Genomic DNA, 17,984 nt, shown 5'->3' on the forward strand with positions numbered 1-17,984 from the left:
ATGTTGAATAATAATCTTAATTCATGCTTATAGACTGCACATATATATATATATATCCAAATCCTTTCAAAATTTTGTCATACCGAAGAACCAGTTCTTCGAACACGAACACGAGCGATGTAATCAATTCATTTGTCTCGCATCGGCACAGCCGTCCATTTATAAAATGAAACATTGAGCTCATCTATTTTTCTTAGGTCTTGAACAAAGAAATCGAATATGCATTAAATGAAGGTGGTAGGATAAATTCTCGATTTCAATGAAGAAATTGGCAGAGGGCTCCATTGTCTAAGTGTGTACAAAGTAGAGAATATATCTCATAGAGAACAAAGGGAAAAAAATCCAATCACGAATAAAACATGAGTCTTGAGGATCCCTCCTGTATAAGTCCTATCACAAAAGCAACACTCGCAATACTAGATATTCGCCATCTCCTCTCATCTAGGTATTTGTTGAAACAGGATTCTATCTTTTCCACCTCGGCTTCTCCCCACTCCACCATGTTTACAGATTTGATGGCTTGTTCTAAGCATCTGCTAAGATGGACAGCGTCCTCTAGAGCCATACAGGTGCCTTGACCAAGATCAGGCGACACTGGGTGCAATGCATCTCCAACAATGGTTACGCTTCCCTTTCCCTTTTCCATCCCTCTTCCCCACTCCCATGGCCACACCCACCTCACCTTCAGTTCTGCCATATTAATGGTCTCCGCTGGGCTCGACTTTATTAGTTCTGCAATGGGCTCAGGGAAATCTCTAACCATCTCCAGAGCTGCATGCCTAACCTTCTCAGCATCCCCACAGATCTCTGCATCTAAAAAATCGAATTGGAGGTTAGATTGCAAACCAGTCATGATAAATAGCAACAAAGCATGAAACAATTGGAATATGGCATGAAATAATTTTTTGAATGAGGATTCTTAACATGTTGGGTACATAGAAAATTAATCTTCTTGAATTTAATAGCTCACTTTGTAGAGTTGTTCTAATAAAATTCAAACCCTAACAAAAACCCCCAGTACCTTGTGGATGGGATCTCCTACTCACAAACCAGTAAATTTTTTTGTCAGTGCAAGTGAGAAACCCTGCCCTTACTCCTTTACCCCAAAGTTGTACCATGAGCTTCTCGAAATGGTGGCCTTCTGTATATGTGACCATGCCTCTAATGGCAATGCGTCGGGATGATTTGGCTGGTGGGAGGCCCATATATCTTGCAACCGTTGAGTACACTCCATCACATCCTATCACAATCTACAACCAGTACTCAAGAATAAGGAAGCTATTTGAAGAAAGAGAGTGTGTAGGGGAAAAAGCGAGACTAGGTTAACATGCCCTAATCCTACCTTTTGACACACATTACGGAATACGAAATAGCCTAGAGGTATCACACAATTGGCTACTTCTTTTTGCGAAAGAGAGAGTCACGAGCTACCTATTAGGATTTCTATTCCTTTGTTGCAATTGAAAGATAAAATGATACAAGTTCAAGTCCTAATCCCAAAATGCATGTACAAACTAATAACAAGATTGCAAAATTGAGATTAAACAATGAACAGCTGTAAACACAAGGATAAAACAAGAATGCAGATGCATACCCAGAGTCAAAATCAGAGTGAAAATGTTCGGGACGGGGGTCCGGGCGCCACTGTCCTGATACTATGCTGGAAACTGCACCTGAAACTGCTGTCTTGTACTCTGGAAAACTGTCGGAAGTGTTGTCTGTCAGGAGGACCAAGGCGCCCAGCGCCTCTGTCCCAGGGACCAGGGCGCCCAGCGCCCCTATCCTGGTAGGACCAGGGTGCCCCACGCCCCTGTCCAAGTCTTTTGCTCTGCAATTTGGTGTGGAGTGCTGTCTCGACCTGCTTTTCCCAGATCTGTAACCTACGACGTCATCTGAGTCCTGAAACCTGCACTTATATCTGAAAAGGGTGTGGGCGGCTATATAGGGTTTTGCCTTAGTCAAACTCTCGCTTCGGTGATTTCCACCTCCACGAATAGCCAAGTTGTATTGTAAAATGTATTGTGTGTGCAGACCTTGTGTGTGTGCAAGATCCTAAAATGCGAGTAAGCAAACTAGAGCAACCTAGAAAGTAAACCCTAATTGCTTGTAAATGATGATGTAAATGCTCTAAATCGAGATGCAAAGTGATCTAAAGCATGAATAAGTGATGTATTGAAGCTTATGCAAAGACATGAAAACAACATGAAATCATACCCAACCCCAAGGGAGGGGTACAAGCCAATCTTCAGTTAGTAATCTCCTATTGTTCTTCAATGTCTTCCAAGCCCTAAACGGATGAATGAAATTGATAAATGTTTGATAGAGGGATGTTGAATGTTGTTGAAGTCTTCAAAGATCTGCTCTTTCGTTGCATATGAGGTTCCTGAAAACAAAAATCGGATCCTTTCAAATGAAGAAAGAGAGCTCTTATGTATGAGACCCTAGGTCGTAATTTCATCTTTTGGCCGACCTAGAGATTGAATTTCCCGCCAATTTCTTGGAGTTAAGCTTTATTTTATGATTGGATTGTGCTCCTAAAATTTCGGGAAAAATGTTCGGGACCGTGTGCACTCCGGCCGCCACGATCCTGACAACTTTTCACCAAATTTTCAGGGCCGTCGGATATGATGATTTTAGAGAGAATCCCGAAGTTACAGGTGACTTCGAGATGTTTTGACCCCCGAAATCAAGCCCCCAAGTTCAAAATAGGACTTAATTAGGGTTTTTGATTGAATGATGTATTGGAGGAATAAAATGAAGAGGGCACACTTTAAGGAAAGGGCCCAACTTTATGATGTAGAGGACGATGAAATAGGACCTTAGACCTAATTAATTTGATTAATTAAGTGCTAAAGGAGAAATGCAATGCAAAATGTAGAATGCACCAAGGCGGGTGCTAAACTAGGTGTGAAATTGTACCACCCTAGCAAGTGCGTACAATTTACGACGCTACATTTAGCCCCCACTTTAGCAGTCATATGAGTACTACATGCATATGCAAGCTAAAGTACAGAAAAGTAAACATCATTTGAAAAAAGATATATCCATAAATTATCGGATGAAGCCCCCAGCGGCATCTGCACTACACAGTTAGGAACCGCACTCTACAAAACACACGTTAGATCACAAAATCACCTAATGTTTACTAAGGAAAGTGATGAAATTTGTGAGTAGCTATATGCCCCCCCCTGTTTCGACTTGCTTATTAGGGAGGTGAAACAGGGTAGCATGTTTACTTACGACAAATTGTGTAAGAGAGTATTGATGAGGGATGTTTACTGAAAAGGGTTCATCATAGCACTTTTTGGAACATCCCGACAGTAGGGGAATGAAAATACGATTCCTACGCAACAAACGGCTCGAAAATCGCATCTCCCAGACTCAAGTTATGATGAAATGAATGATAGAGGAAAATTAGGGTTTCGAAAGTAAAGGTAAAGGAATGAAAGTATATACTTTGAAAGTGACATTTGCATTTGTCACTTTGTTGATTTTGGAATACTGTTCATTGCAGCGGAGCCCACATAGCCATCATCATGCCTTCACGATGATTGGAGCGTCCCACGAGGATTGAGATCTTGTGCCAAGCCGTGATCGACGACGAGCCACTGGACCAGGTGAGTTGACTGAACGTTGACTTTTGATTTTCTGCATTTGACTTTCTATGATCGTTTGCGGGCCCTGAAATCTGACCATGGGTCCCACCCAGGGCGCCATGGTCCCTGACAGAGCGCCATGGTCCCTTCAGGGCGCCATGGTCCCTGACAGGGCGCCATGGTCCCAATCAGGACGCCATGGTCCCTGACAGGGCGCCATGGTCCCAATTAGGACTTGGTGAGAGATATCAGGGTTAGCATACGATGTTCGACAGTTTGCGTGAATGATTTTGATGATTGAGTATTGATTATAGTTATGTTTTTGTGTTGCAGGGTCTCCCATACATGAGAGAGCATACGGCGGGACAGATTCTTCGCAGTTTGCGAGATCAGATTCCGCGGCTGACTCAGACAGAGAGAGACACATTGTCGATCGTGGGTTTATGGTATGCGATCCTCATGCCAGCCATTCGGTTCCATCCTGCGATGCTGATGGCACTGATGGAGCGATGGGATCCTGACACATGCACATTCCATATTCTAGTAGGAGAGCTGACGGTTACACTTGAGGATGTGTACCGCATACTTCGTCTTCCTATCAGAGGAGCTATTGTGACATACGCGACCGATCGGTCTGCGGAGGACCATCAGAGGGAGCAGATATATTGCATAGGGAGAGTCATGCCGAGCGAGACGAGAGGTCCCATCATGGTCAGCTGGCTCTTACATCCTACAGGCGAGGTGCCCCTTATGAGACGTCTTATGATCGCCATCATAGCACTAGCCGTCTGCCCTAATGGGCGAGGTATCATAGCACTAGCCGTCTGCCCTAATGGGCGAGGTACGCACATGCATGGGGGTCTCACATGGTGCATCAGAGCTATGGAGAGACACAGGAGAGTATATGCTTGGGGTCGAAGTATGCTTGCACATCTCTATCATGACCTTGAGGAGTATGTGTTTGGACAGGGTTGCAGCTTGATGACATGCACACTTCTGCAGGTGTGGATATTTGAGCACTTCACATGCATCAGGCCTGTCAGCTTTCCGATGAGTACGGCTAGCGAGCGACCTAGGGTGTTTTCTTATCCACTTACCAACGAGTGGAGATTTGGAGATCTGTTATATTGGAGAGTGATTTTTGATAGATTGACAGCCGAGGTGACCATATGGAGACCCTATCTGCGGATGCACAGATGGGATGGGATGGAGAGACAGTTAGCATGCCTACAGAGGAACTGCCTACTGTGGGGACGATATTCACATATCATAGTCCCATTCTACTTCGACCGAGTACAGAGGCAGTTTGGGCTAGAGCAGTGCGTTCCAGGCGATGTACCCATCTACACTCGACACTCACGAGTCCTTCCCAGACCTAGAGCAGTAGCGAGACCGACGATAGATGACATCGAGACTACAGATATAGAGGGATCTGATCAGGATGTGGTTACCTATTACTCTGCAGAGCCTGGAGCACAGCGCAGGTATGTCTCATGGTTTATGAGATCATATCCAGGGCCTATCTTTCCACCAGATCACCTGACAGGCCATCCAGGCCCATGGAGGCATGGAGACCGAGATGAGGAGCAGGGATCCAGGTCGGAGGAGCCAGAGGATGGAGAGGGTCATGAGGAGGCAGGAGATCCTGATCCACCCACAGGAGATTAGCCCGGTGCCGAGGAGGAGGAGGAGATAGAGAAGGATGATACAGATAAGGATGAGGAGAACGAGGATGTAGGTGAGGATGCGGACGAGGATGAGGATGAGGACGACGAGGAGGAGGAGGATAGAGATGATGAGGAGGGGTCAGATGCAGCTCCCCACCATTCAGGAGATGATACCATAGCTCTGGATCCTCCTCTTATTCCCCAAAAGGGGGAACACGAGGCGATACGGAGACCTGTTTCTAGTACCGTCCAGCCTACACCCATCGTGCACAGATTATTCGAGCGTGGGGAGCCTAGTAGTTCTCAGTCATAGATGCTACCATATCATGATCCCTACTGGCGTGAGGGAGATCCAGGTATAGTAGGTTTATATTGATTGATTAATGTTTTGATGATATAGAATGGTACTAATACAAAAAAAATATGTTCTACTGCTACAGCTAATGTGCAGGAGTGGCGTTCCCTGATTCAGCAAGCAGTGATAGACATTTCCACGATGGCACAGATCCCTAGTTCCTCCCAGATTGCTTATAGGCCTCAGGGGAACGCGAGTCGGCATGAGGACTTGTTTTCCCCATTCCGAGTATAGGTAGACATATGGAGGGAGAGAGAGAGAGTTCTATCAGAGAACCTTCAGTGGGCACAGCGAGATCTAGCAGCAGCTCAGGCCGAGGCTACCTCCTATCACGCAATCCTTATGGATAGGGATCGTAGGAGTTCCTCTCGGAGTCACTCGCGGTCTATATCGCGCTACACACCCATGGGTCCACCTACACGGCCAGATCAAGAGGGAGCATCTAGTCGTCACTCTCCAGCCACCAGCCCTAGGGATAGAAGATAATTTTATGATGTAGGATGGGTCATATTTTGGATGTATAATGACCTATATTTATATACGATCCACATCTATATATATATATATATATACATGCTTCTCTTTTGTCTCAAATGTGTTATCTTTAATACTTAAAACAATGTATATTTTGCTTTGATTAAATCTAATACATTTGGTAGATATACATGTATGTTCAGGATTTAATTTCCATGTGATTGATTTCTCAATGCTCCATGATTAAATTGATACATGTGTGACTTAATTAAAATATTTAATCAAGTACTAAATTGATGATAGGGAAGAAATATGCATTAAGTCTAAGAATCATATAACTAATGTGATTTAATTTTGAACTTAAACACAACATGATACGATTCTACTTAACACATAAAGACATTGTATAATATGCTAGCATAATGGAAATGTAGATCTTTTACAATTTACATAAATGAATTCAAGACAAACTATAAAGTAAAGAAACACGCTTGTCAAGAACGAAGCAATATAGATTAAACACCATAACATTTAATTCTATTTTGCTCTAATTAGGAGATACTAACATATTACCCAATGTTGAAGAACTGAAAAGAAGATAGATGAAACGAAGGATAAGGAATGAAGAATTAAGCATAATATCTACGCAAGTGCATAGCATTTATAGGTTCTTTAAGAGGCGTACCGTCTACATCCGCTATTTTGTAAGCACCTGATCCATAATCTTCAATAACGATATATGGTCCAAGCCAATTAGGACTAAATTTTCCCTTTTCTGCAGGTAAGGCATTCACATTGCGTTGATTCTCATAGAGGACTAAGTCACCTACTGAGAAGGAACGTTGAATAACCTTATCATTATAGCTTCGTTGTAGAGTTTTGTGATACGCTTGAATATGCTCAAGAGCGTTTATACGCTGTTCATCAAGCATCTCAAGCTGTTGAAGTCGTTGTTCTCTATAAGAGTCATCATCTACTATACCTTTGAGAGAAACCCTAAGTGATGGAATCTCTAACTCTAAAGGCATAATAACGTCAGCACCATAAACAAGATTATAAGGGGTAGTTCCTGTAGCAATTCGTACACTCGTTCGGTAGGCCCAAAGAGCATAGATTAGCTGATTACTCCAATCCTTACCATGCTTATTCACGGTTTTGCGAAGAATTTGTTCAATTATCTTATTGGATGATTTGGCTTGACCATTTGATTGAGGATAGTATGGTGTAGAAAATCGATGTTTGATATGATACTTCTCGAGGAATTTCTTCACGTCCTTGTTCTTAAATGATGTCCCATTATCTGAGATTATAGTGGAAGGTATCCTGAATCGAGAAATGATGTTGTCTAGAAGAAATTGACAAATCACTTCAGCAGTAGTAGAGCGAAGGAGAATAGCTTCTACCCACTTCGTAAAGTAATCTGTTGCAGTTATAATGAAGGTGTGTCCTTGAGATGAAGGAGGAGAGATTTTACCAATGAGATCCAAACCCCATGCGGAGAAAGGCCAAGAAGCTACTTGAGAACGAAGTTCTTGGGCAGGAGCATGAATCAGATTATTGTGTTGTTGACATTGATGACATTTCTTAACAAATGAAAAAGAATCCTTCTGCATAGTTTGCCAATAGTATCCCATACGAAGCAATCTTTGAACCAAGGATTTGCCTCCAAAATGCCCCCCACAGGCACCTGAATGTGCCTCTTCAAGAGCAACGGGGATTTCCGATTTATTAAGACAGCGAAGGAGAAGACCGTCATAACCCCTTCGGTAAAGGACATTAGAAAGAATGATATATCTAGCAGACAGCTTGCAGATTCTAGCCCTAGTGTTCCTATTGGCAGAATCAGGAAAGGTACCATCGGTCAAATATCTTACGATATGCGAATACCACTCATCTGAGTCTACAAAGTCACAACATGTTACCAAGCTAGAATCATCTACAATAGCTAGAGAAATAAGGTTGTGAATAACAAATTTAAAATCAACCACAGGGTCCTCTAAAGATACAAGAGAAGCCACACATGCCATTGCGTCCGCATGTCGATTATCTTTTTGAGGAACAGGTTCCATGGTATAAGAATCAAATTTTTGTAATAAAGAGATAGCAAGGTCTTTATATTGTGATAATTTGTCTTGTTTTGCTTAATATAGTCCTATTACTTGTCTTATAATCAATTGAGAATCTCCATAAATATGTATGTGCTTTATATTCAGAGCTAAGGCTGCTTTTATTCCCGCTATAAGAGCCTCATACTCAGCAATGTTATTGGTACACAGGAAATTTAGATGATAGGATAAGGGAATAGATTTCCTTGTAGGAGAAATCAGAACAACACCTGCCCCCGATCCCGTACGACACTTAGAACCATCAAAGTATAATTCCCAAGTTTCATCTTTTTCTATAGAAAAAATGAAGTCATCGGGGAAAGACTCAGAATTAGGGAAGGAGAAAGGTGAAGGGGCCTCAACTAAGTGGTCGGTCAATGCTTGCCCTTTAATTGCTTTTTGTGAAACAAATTTAAGGTCAAATTCAGTTAACATCATAACCCACTTAGCTAGGCGTCCTGATAAATCAGTTTTAGAGAAAAGATGCTTCAAAGGATCAAACTTTACCATGACGAGGACTTCTGAATTTAAAAGATAATGTCTCAATTTCTGAGTCGCAAACACCAAGGCCAAGCATTGTCTTTCTATCGCAGAATATTGGGTCTCATAATCGAGTAAGGTACGACTTATGTAATAAACTGGACACTCCTTACCATCTTTATCATGTTGTGCCAACAATGCTGCGAGAGCATGAGAGGAAGCAGCTGTATACAGAAGGAAGGGTTTAGAAGGTTCGGCAGGTTGAAGAATAGGAGGACTAGCCAAATACACTTTTAAATCTTCAAATGCTTGCTAACAATCTTCGTTCCATTGAAAAGTGATATTCTTTTTGAGAAGTTGAGTAAAAGGAAAGGTACGATCCGCAAGTTGAGATACGAACCTACGAATAGCTTGAATCTTTCCTTGTAAGCTTTTAAGTTGAGACACATTTCTAGGAGGTGGCATGTTGACAATAGCATCTATTTTCTTAGTGTCCACCTCAATCCCATGATGCGAAACTATGAATCCTAATAGTTTTCCACTATTCACACCAAAAACACATTTTCGGGGATTCAAGCGCATGTGATATTTACAAACTCTTTCAAAGATTTGACGAAGGATTTTAATATGATCTATGCGAAGAATGGATTTAGCTAAAATATTATCAACATAATCCTCTAAAATCTTATGCATGTAATCATGAAAGATAAGGGTCATCACTCGTTGATAAGTTGCACCGGCATTTTTAAGTCCAAAAGGCATCATTATCCAACAAAACATACCCCAAGGAGTGGTGAAAGTGGTTTTGAATTGATCTTGAGGGTTAATGAAAATTTGATTGTATCCTGAAAAACCATCCATGAAGGATAACAAGGCATGTCCTGCCGTAGAATCAACTATCATGTCAATGTTTGGAAGAGGGCAATCATCTTTTAAAGAAGCCCTATTTAAATCTCAAAAATCGGTACACATTCTTATTTTATTATCTGGTTTAGCCACAGCGACAATATTTGAAATCCATGGGGAATAGTCAATAGGGCGGATAAATCCAGCGTCCAATAACTTTTCAATCTCAGCCTTAACAAGCAGAGCCACCTTAGGATTCATTTTTTGAATCTTTTGTTTCACGGGCTTAGCATCGGGAACTAAGACAATATTATGAGTGACAATCTTAGGATCTATACCAGGCATGTCAGAGTATGTCCAAGCAAAGATCTCAGGGAATTCGTGCAATAAATCTTCATATTGTTTTTGTTCCTCTTCATCCAAACATTTTCCAATTTTAATAACTTTTTCTTTATTGCAAGGATCCATCTTAACATCAGTGATGTCACTTATAAGAAGATTACTTTGTTGAGGAGTATCCTTTAACTGAGGGAATTCTTTCACAATCTCATCATTATCGATCTCTTTTCCAAAATAGGCTTCAGTGTTCAAACAATAAGGGAGTCCCCTATTGTGATGATAACGAGGAAGAGTGTCATATGCTCCCAAGAATTCAGCTAAAGCATCATCGGTAGGGAAGACATCCAAAGCATAGGCACACGAAGGATCCCCATCAATATACTCAAGGTGTTGCATTGATAGAGATGTAGAAATAGCATTAACACTAATACATGGTCTCTTAGAAGCTTTAGTGCGTTTGTAGGGATTATAGCCAAGTCCAAAGGCATAATTGTGAAAATTATTCTCTAGAGGAACCTTTACCCCTTGTTCGTGAGTGCCACAACCATTTCCATGATACCCATGCTTAGCAAAAATGCGAAAACCACGACCATAACGATCAGCCATTTCAGAAAGAGAGGGTGGTTTTTCATAAGACAAAGAATCAAACTCTTCAGAATTAGAGGTGTGAGGAGAAGAAGTTTGAGAAGCGGCCACAAAATTATTACTCATAGGTTCAGGTAAGATTGACTGATTTTTAGCTTCTTCCTTCTTTTCAACTTTAAGCTCTCTAGAAGGAACCTTATATTCACCTACAAAGGTGGGATTGAAATCAAGAGATCCCCAAACGTCTTCTGCGAGAACCTTCTCAGGATCAAAATCCTTCTTATGTGCAGATTCAAGTCGAGAAGAATCTTCTTTAGGAGCTCTAGACTCATCCAAAGAATTTTGATCATCAGAGAGCGAGGATTCATCGATAGGTATCTTGTTTAAAGAGTCATCACTAGACGAGGATGGCTTAGAAGAACCCCCTTTGGAAGTAGATGTTTGTAGACAAGCTTGGAAATTAGTATCACCTATCAAGGTATATGTCTTATTGTTATAAATAAATTTAACTTGTCTATGCAATGTAGAGGGGACAGCTTGCATATTGTGAATCCAAGGTCTCCCTAATAACAAGTTGTATGTTAAATTTCCTGACATAACATGGATAGGAGTAGGCAAAGTAACAGGTCCCACTATGAGAGGTAAGGTGATAATACCTAATGAAGTCTTAGCCACATTGTCAAAGCCTCGAATGGGACGAGAGTCAGGCTCAATGAGAGATGTATCCACATTCATTGTATGCAATAGATTAATGCTACACACATTAAGGCCAGAGCCATTATCTACTAGTGTTCGTCTTATAGCAGTGTCTTTCATGATAACCACAATCATCAAGGGATCATATTGATGTTGAATTTCACTAGTAGGCAACTCATATTGGGTAAACACAATTTGAGCCTTAGGATTCATCACAGAGTTAACCAAAGATGCTATATTACTAGATGTATTCGGTGGAGGAACATTCAAATCTTTCAAGGCATCTTGTAACATTCCATGATGAGCGGAAGAAGTTTGAATCAAATCCCAGAGGGATATCTTAGCAGGGGTAGCTTTAAGTTGTTCTATGAGATCATATTCCTTACCCATAACTTGCGAAATACGGGGAGCTTGTGGAAGAATTGGTTGAGGATTAGGAAGAGAAACTGGAATAACAGGAGGAGGATTAGGCTGCCTACTATTTCTGGTGTGATAAGTATGGGCAACCGCATGATAACTCTCTCTAGTTATTTGCTTCGCATAACTATAAGGACTTATAGGTTTTCTTCCTTGCACGGTGATGATTGGTTTATTCGGAGTACGAAAGGAATTATGATCATACCCTCCTTGGACAGTAAGGAGAGGTGATTTAGGAACTTGAAAGGTGGGAGAAGGATAAGCACCTTGGACTTCAAAGAGAGGCTTATTATGCTCATTCAAGTTTATCATGTTAACCAATTTAGAAGTCTTGTTCTTGTTTAAAGATTTCGATAAAGCCACAAAGTCATCAAGAGCATCATCCAACAAAGCATGATCATATCGATTAAAAGGTTTATCTTTTGATTCAAAAGGAGACATCTCCTCATAGAGGGGATTATTGAAAGCAACCATGTTACTAGATTTAGTGGAAGAGTTGATAGGAATGTACCCTTGAGAGGAACTATTCGACTTATCTTTCTCATCAAACCTAAATGGCATAGTAACAAGGTTTATGAGTTTTTGGTAAAATGAAGGTTTGGCATCTTTAGGGTTCAAAAACTCATCTAAAGCTTCATCTAATTCATCTTGGCTATACTCATAATAATCATCATAAGCATGAACATTTTGCAAATAAATCTGACATTTTGAAATAAAGGTTGCATAAAATTTAAACACACAATGCAAAGAAACACACTCCTTTTTTTTTTTTTCTTTTTTTAATGAAAATGAAATGAAAACACACTAAATCTAGATCTAGATCTAACAAATGCAATGCAGGAGGAAGCAATGATAGATTTACGTCGGGTTCACCAAAATGTGTAGGGGAAAAAGCGAGACCAGGTTAACATGCCCTAATCCTACCTTTTGACACACATTACGGAATACGAAAGAGCCTAGAGGTATCACACAATTGGCTACTTCTTTTTGCGAAAGAGAGAGCCACGGGCTACCTATTAGGATTTATATTCCTTTGTTGCAATTGAAAGATAAAATGATACAAGTTCAAGTCCTAATCCCAAAATGCATGTACAAACTAATAACAAGATTGCAAAATTGAGATTAAATAATGAACAGCTGTAAACACAAGGATAAAACAAGAATGCAGATGTGTACCCCAGAGTCAAAATCTAAGTGAAAATGTTCGGGACGGGGGCGCGGGCGCCACTGTCCTGATATTGTGCCGGAAACTGCACCTGAAACTGCTGTCTTGCACTCTGGAAAACTGTCGGAAGTGTTGTCTGTCAGGAGGACCAGGGCGCCCAGCGCCTCTGTCCCAGGGACCAGGGTGCCCAACGCCCCTGTCCTGGCAGGACCAGGGCGCCCCACGCCCCTGTCCAGGTCTTTTGCTCTGCAATTTGGTGTGGAGTGCTGTCTCGACCTGCTTTTCCCGGATCTGTAACCTGCGGCGTCGTCCGAGTCCCGAAACCTGCACTTATATCTGAAAAAGGTGTGGGTGGCTATATAGGGTTTTGCCTTAGTCAAACCCCCACTTCGGTGATTTCCACCTCCACGAATAGTCAAGTTGTATTGTAAAATGTATTGTGTGTGCAGACCTTGTGTGTGTGCAAGATCCTAAAATGCGAGTAAACAAACTAGAGCAACCTAGAAAGTAAACCCTAATTGCTTGTAAATGATGATGTAAATGCTCTAAATCGAGATGCAAAGTGATCTAAAGCATGAATAAGTGATGTATTGAAGCTTATGCAAAGACATGAAAACAACATGAAATCATACCCAACCCCAAGGGAGGGGTACAAGCCAATCTTCAGTCGGTAATCTCCTATTGTTCTTCAATGTCTTCCAAGCCCTAAACGGATGAATGAAATTGATAAATGCTTGATAGAGGGATGTTGAATGTTGTTGAAGTCTTCAAAGATTTGCTCTTTCGCTGCATATGAGGTTCCTGAAAACAAAAATCGGATCCTTTCAAATGAAGAAAGAGAGCTCTTATGTATGAGACCCTAGGTCGTAATTTCGTCTTTTGGCCGACCTAGAGATTGAATTTCCCGCCAATTTCTTGGGATTAAGCTTTATTTTATGATTGGATTGTGCTCCTAAAATTTCGGGAAAAATGTCCGGGACCGTGTGCACTCCGGGTGCCACGGTCCCGACAACTTTTCACCAAATTTTCAGGGCCATCGGATATGATGATTTTAGAGAGAATCCCGAAGTTACAGGTGACTTCAAGATGTTTTGACCCCCGAAATCAAGCCCCCAAGTTCAAAATAGGACTTAATTAGGGTTTTTGATTGAATGATGTATTGGAGGAATAAAATGAAGAGGGCACACTTTAACGAAAGGGCCCAACTTTATGATGTAGAGGACGATGAAATAGGAACTTAGACCTAATTAATTTGATTAATTAAGTGCTAAAGGAGAAACGCAATGCAAAATGTAGAATGCACCAAGGCGGGTGCTAAACTAGGTGTGAAATTGTACCACCCTAGCAAGTGCGTACAATTTACGACGATACAAAGAGCTTCTAGAAAATTTGACTGAAAAGCTTAATTTTCTTATTATGGAGAAATAGGTCAAGGCCAGAAAGATCTACCTTTGCTGTGAGGGATGTTCCGTCTGCAAGCTCTAGTGTGGTGAAAGGACAGAGCGTGTCTCTGTGTAGGGAAACGATTTTGGAGTTGAATCTGATGCTCCCCTCAGGCAATTCCTTGGCTAGTGCTTCCAAAAGTGCCATTCAAAACCAGCTACTGGTTCTTTATTAGGGAGGTTGTTTTTGTTCATTTTCAAACTGTAGACTATAGTCCTATGGAGGCATTCAACTAATTTTTTTAGTGGGTGCTATTGAGAAAATTTAAGAACATTTTTCCGGATCTGCCAGTCTATTAAAGAGTCGCAGAATGATTATAGATAACTGGGTAATTAAGGATTCCACTCCATTGAGACCATTGCATCCTATTTATCCTCTATGAGAGGCTCCATAAAATACCTGGAAATGTGAAACAGGATTAAACTAAATCTTCCGTTTCAATTACAGAGCATCAATGTTACTAGTTCTTTTGAGAGGAAAACCTATGGTGGGTGCTCAAGAGAAGGGCTGAAAATCTAAAGCACAAGCAGATAGTTCTTAAGTAGCTTAGTTGTCTGATGACACTGAAATAGATTTTAAATAAAAACTTAAAAAATTGGATACAAGGAGGCAGAAACTTATTTTTTATTGGACTCTAGCTGTAAAAAGCTCCATAGCACCACTGGTCAAGAAATTCTAGGTGTGGAACTCAATAAGATCAGTCTCTCAACAAAATCTGTCGAACTCTATCAAGAATTCAATGGAATCCTTAAACAGGTAGAAGAAACTTTCAGCCCCAACTCCCAAGCAACCCTAAATCCTGCTATCAAAACATTGGGAGACTCCAATTTTACATGGAAAACTTTGTTTTGTTCTTGCCAAAATATTTTCCTAGATCAGTCCATGAATAAAATATAAGGGCATGACTCTTCATGGAGTGGCAACCTTAAGGTGAAAGTAAACAGTCCAAAGTTTACCTGGGATCTTCCCTATTTAAATAATACACATATTGAGCACTGTTTAAGCTCTCTGGCATCCTTAAAATACCCTATAAATATTTCTTCCATACTAAGTCAATCATATGATTTGCATAATCAATTAAAAATCTGTCAATTAACAATTGGATTAAAAAAATTGGGAGTTTTGGGTTTCTTCAAAAAAAACCTGTTTGTTTCTTAATAAAAACAATTAGATAAAAAAATAGAAGAATGATCAGATTCGCTTGATTATCCTTACCCTTTGCCTACACTTTTCAGGGGGACATTCTTGGAGACACCAATGCAATTTGAAGAGCCCCGAATCCTGCACACCAACATTTTGGCAGTGAATTTCTATATTACTCCTCGGGTGAAAGAGAAGATACAGTCAGTTCGGATGATTCAGTTCAGGTAAATCACCCGTCAAGTTGAGAGTAAAATGGGCGAAAAGGAATCTGATACGCTGAGAGCATCAAGTGCTTTCCAGGCATTAGGCCACATCATGAAGGCAGCGCCAGCAGTTCGAAGGCAATCAGCACGCTCAAGTACCAGGCTCCTCAACCCCACCCTACAATGGTGCTGTGAGATTAGAGATTTGAAAAATTGAACAATTGAATCGTTTAATTAAATGGAGAATTTGAAAAATTGTTACACTATTAGTACTTACCTATGGAGAGCAAGTGCAGTGGCTAGCCCTGCAACTCCCCCTCCTACAACCACAATATCTTCGCATTTCTCCATTGATGGTATTAATGGAAGATTCCTTTCAGAGATGCAACTGATATTCATTACAGGGTTCAGAAATCTCTTTCCACTGAATGGATTAATAAAGTAAAATAAATATACAGCACAAAACAAAAAAACTACTTACCCACTCTGCCGACTTACGAGAGCATTTTCAGAATTGTGAAATGTGTAGTTTATATTCATTAAATAATCAAAATAGATTAGACATTTTACATTGCTAATATCATTACCATAATTTAATTATTTGTTTGTTTTGGATATTAATTAATTAATTTTTTCTATAATGTCTAATTTGTACGTTAGTACCTTGCAAAAACTAGTTCATTTTTGACATTTAATCAATATCCAATTAATTGATCTTTTTATATATTCATTAAATAATCAAACCATCCTTCAACCAATTGAGTGACAACTAGCATCAACACCTATTTCCATTCATAAGGATAGATTAGACATTTACATTGTTACTATCATTACCATAATTTAAAACTAGTTCATTTTTTTACATTTAATCATATCCAATTAATTGATTTTTTATATACTCATTAAATAATCAAAGCATCCTTCAACCAATTGAGTGACAACTAGCTTAAACATTTATTTCCATTCATAAAGATAGATTAAACATTTTACATTGTTACTATCATTACCATAATTTATTTGTTGGTTTGTTTTGGATTTATATTAATTAATTTATTTTTTCTATAATGTTTAATTTGTACATTAGTACATTGCAAAAACTAGTTCATTCTTTACATTTAATCATATCCAATCAATTAAACAAAGCATCCTTCAACCAACTGAGTGACAACTAGCATCAACATCTACTTCCATTGATAAAGGTAGATTAGACATTTTACATTGTTTTGATTAAAAAGAAAGCAATGTTAAAGAGGGCGCTGACCCTTTACAAAGCCAAAGGCTATCAATATTAAAAAGACCAACCAAGGGAGCAAATCCTAAAAAGCAAAGTCGGACAGGCCAAACTAACCTATCAAACCATCAACAACCCAACCCAAATCAAGAGGGGGGAGAAAAACCCAGAACTTGACCAGGGGGGCTTGGGAAAGGGGGTTAGATTTTCCTTTCCTCCTACGACAAACAACCGTCCAAGCAACACTATCATTAGGAACTTTCAAAGAAGAGTCAAGCGAGGAAGACCCTGCAGGGTCACTGCCAAACTGCCAATGTAGAGCAGCAACAGGCTGTTGCAGCGGAGCAGCAACAAGAGAACAAGCATCAGGAGTAGAGTGAAGGTGAGGAGCAGGAGCAACAGGTGCAAGAACCAAGGGGGAAGGATCCGCCACTACAGTAATATCAACCAGGCCTTCATCAACAGTTAGGGGCACCTCATCGTGAGATGAATCAACCAAAACATAATCTGAAGCGTTAATCGTCAAGTGGTCTTCCATAGCATCTTTCCACCAAGTAGCAGCACCTTTGCGATGGGAGAGAGAACAGTCAAAAGCCAGGTGACCCGTTGAGAAGCACCTTTGACAGCAAAAAGGGAGACATTTTACATGGTTACTATCATTACCATAATTTGTTTGTTTGTTTGTTTGTTTTGGATTTATATTAATTTATTTATTTTTCTATAATGTTTAATTTGTACGTTAGTGTATTGCAAAAACTAGTTCATTTTTTACATTTAATCATATCCAATCAATTGATCTTTTTACATATTCATTAAATAATCAAAGCATCCGTCAACCAATTGAGTGACAACTAGCATCAACACCTATTTCCATTCATAAGGATAGATTAGACATTTTACATTGTTACTTGACTTGTTTTTAAACTTGTTCAAATCATTAAATCAATTTTAATGTTTGATTAACTTAAAAATTTAACACAAAAAGCTCTAACAATATCTTTAGGTACAATGAGGCCCACATATTAGAGGCAAACATTTTTTTTAAAGATTATGAGCGCACAAGTTGAAGTTGCACAATAGAAAGTCAAATTTTAAATTTGGTCTATTGAAGTTGCATGTGTGAGGATCAATTTTGCGATTATGAAATTGAACCAAAGAAGAGTGTGTATCATCTTGTTGATAAATATTTACCATCGCAAGAAGAAAGTAAGGGCACTTTCATTTAAAAAAGGACGAATT

General features: G+C 39.9%; 1 protein-coding gene and 1 long non-coding RNA gene across 2 annotated transcripts; both read right to left on the reverse strand.

Moving 5' to 3' along the window:
* Nucleotides 1-281: 281 nt before the first annotated feature.
* Nucleotides 282-14,311, reverse strand: LOC131030196 (monooxygenase 2-like). The gene is made up of 3 exons (XM_057960909.2): nucleotides 14,175-14,311; nucleotides 1,022-1,250; nucleotides 282-813 (listed from the first exon to the last, which is right to left on the reverse strand). Exons 2-3 carry the CDS (start codon nucleotides 1,203-1,205, stop codon nucleotides 347-349), a joined length of 651 nt encoding a protein of 216 aa, XP_057816892.2. The 5' UTR covers nucleotides 1,206-1,250; nucleotides 14,175-14,311; the 3' UTR covers nucleotides 282-346.
* A 1,077-nt stretch (nucleotides 14,312-15,388) lies between these two features.
* LOC131858070 (uncharacterized) lies at nucleotides 15,389-15,882 on the reverse strand. The gene is made up of 3 exons (XR_009358871.1): nucleotides 15,792-15,882; nucleotides 15,545-15,692; nucleotides 15,389-15,449 (listed from the first exon to the last, which is right to left on the reverse strand). It is a non-coding gene; the product is annotated as an uncharacterized LOC131858070 (long non-coding RNA).
* Nucleotides 15,883-17,984: the final 2,102 nt, after the last annotated feature.

Source organism: Cryptomeria japonica, chromosome 9, assembly GCF_030272615.1.
Source record: "Cryptomeria japonica chromosome 9, Sugi_1.0, whole genome shotgun sequence".
NCBI classification, from domain to species: domain Eukaryota; kingdom Viridiplantae; phylum Streptophyta; class Pinopsida; order Cupressales; family Cupressaceae; genus Cryptomeria; species Cryptomeria japonica.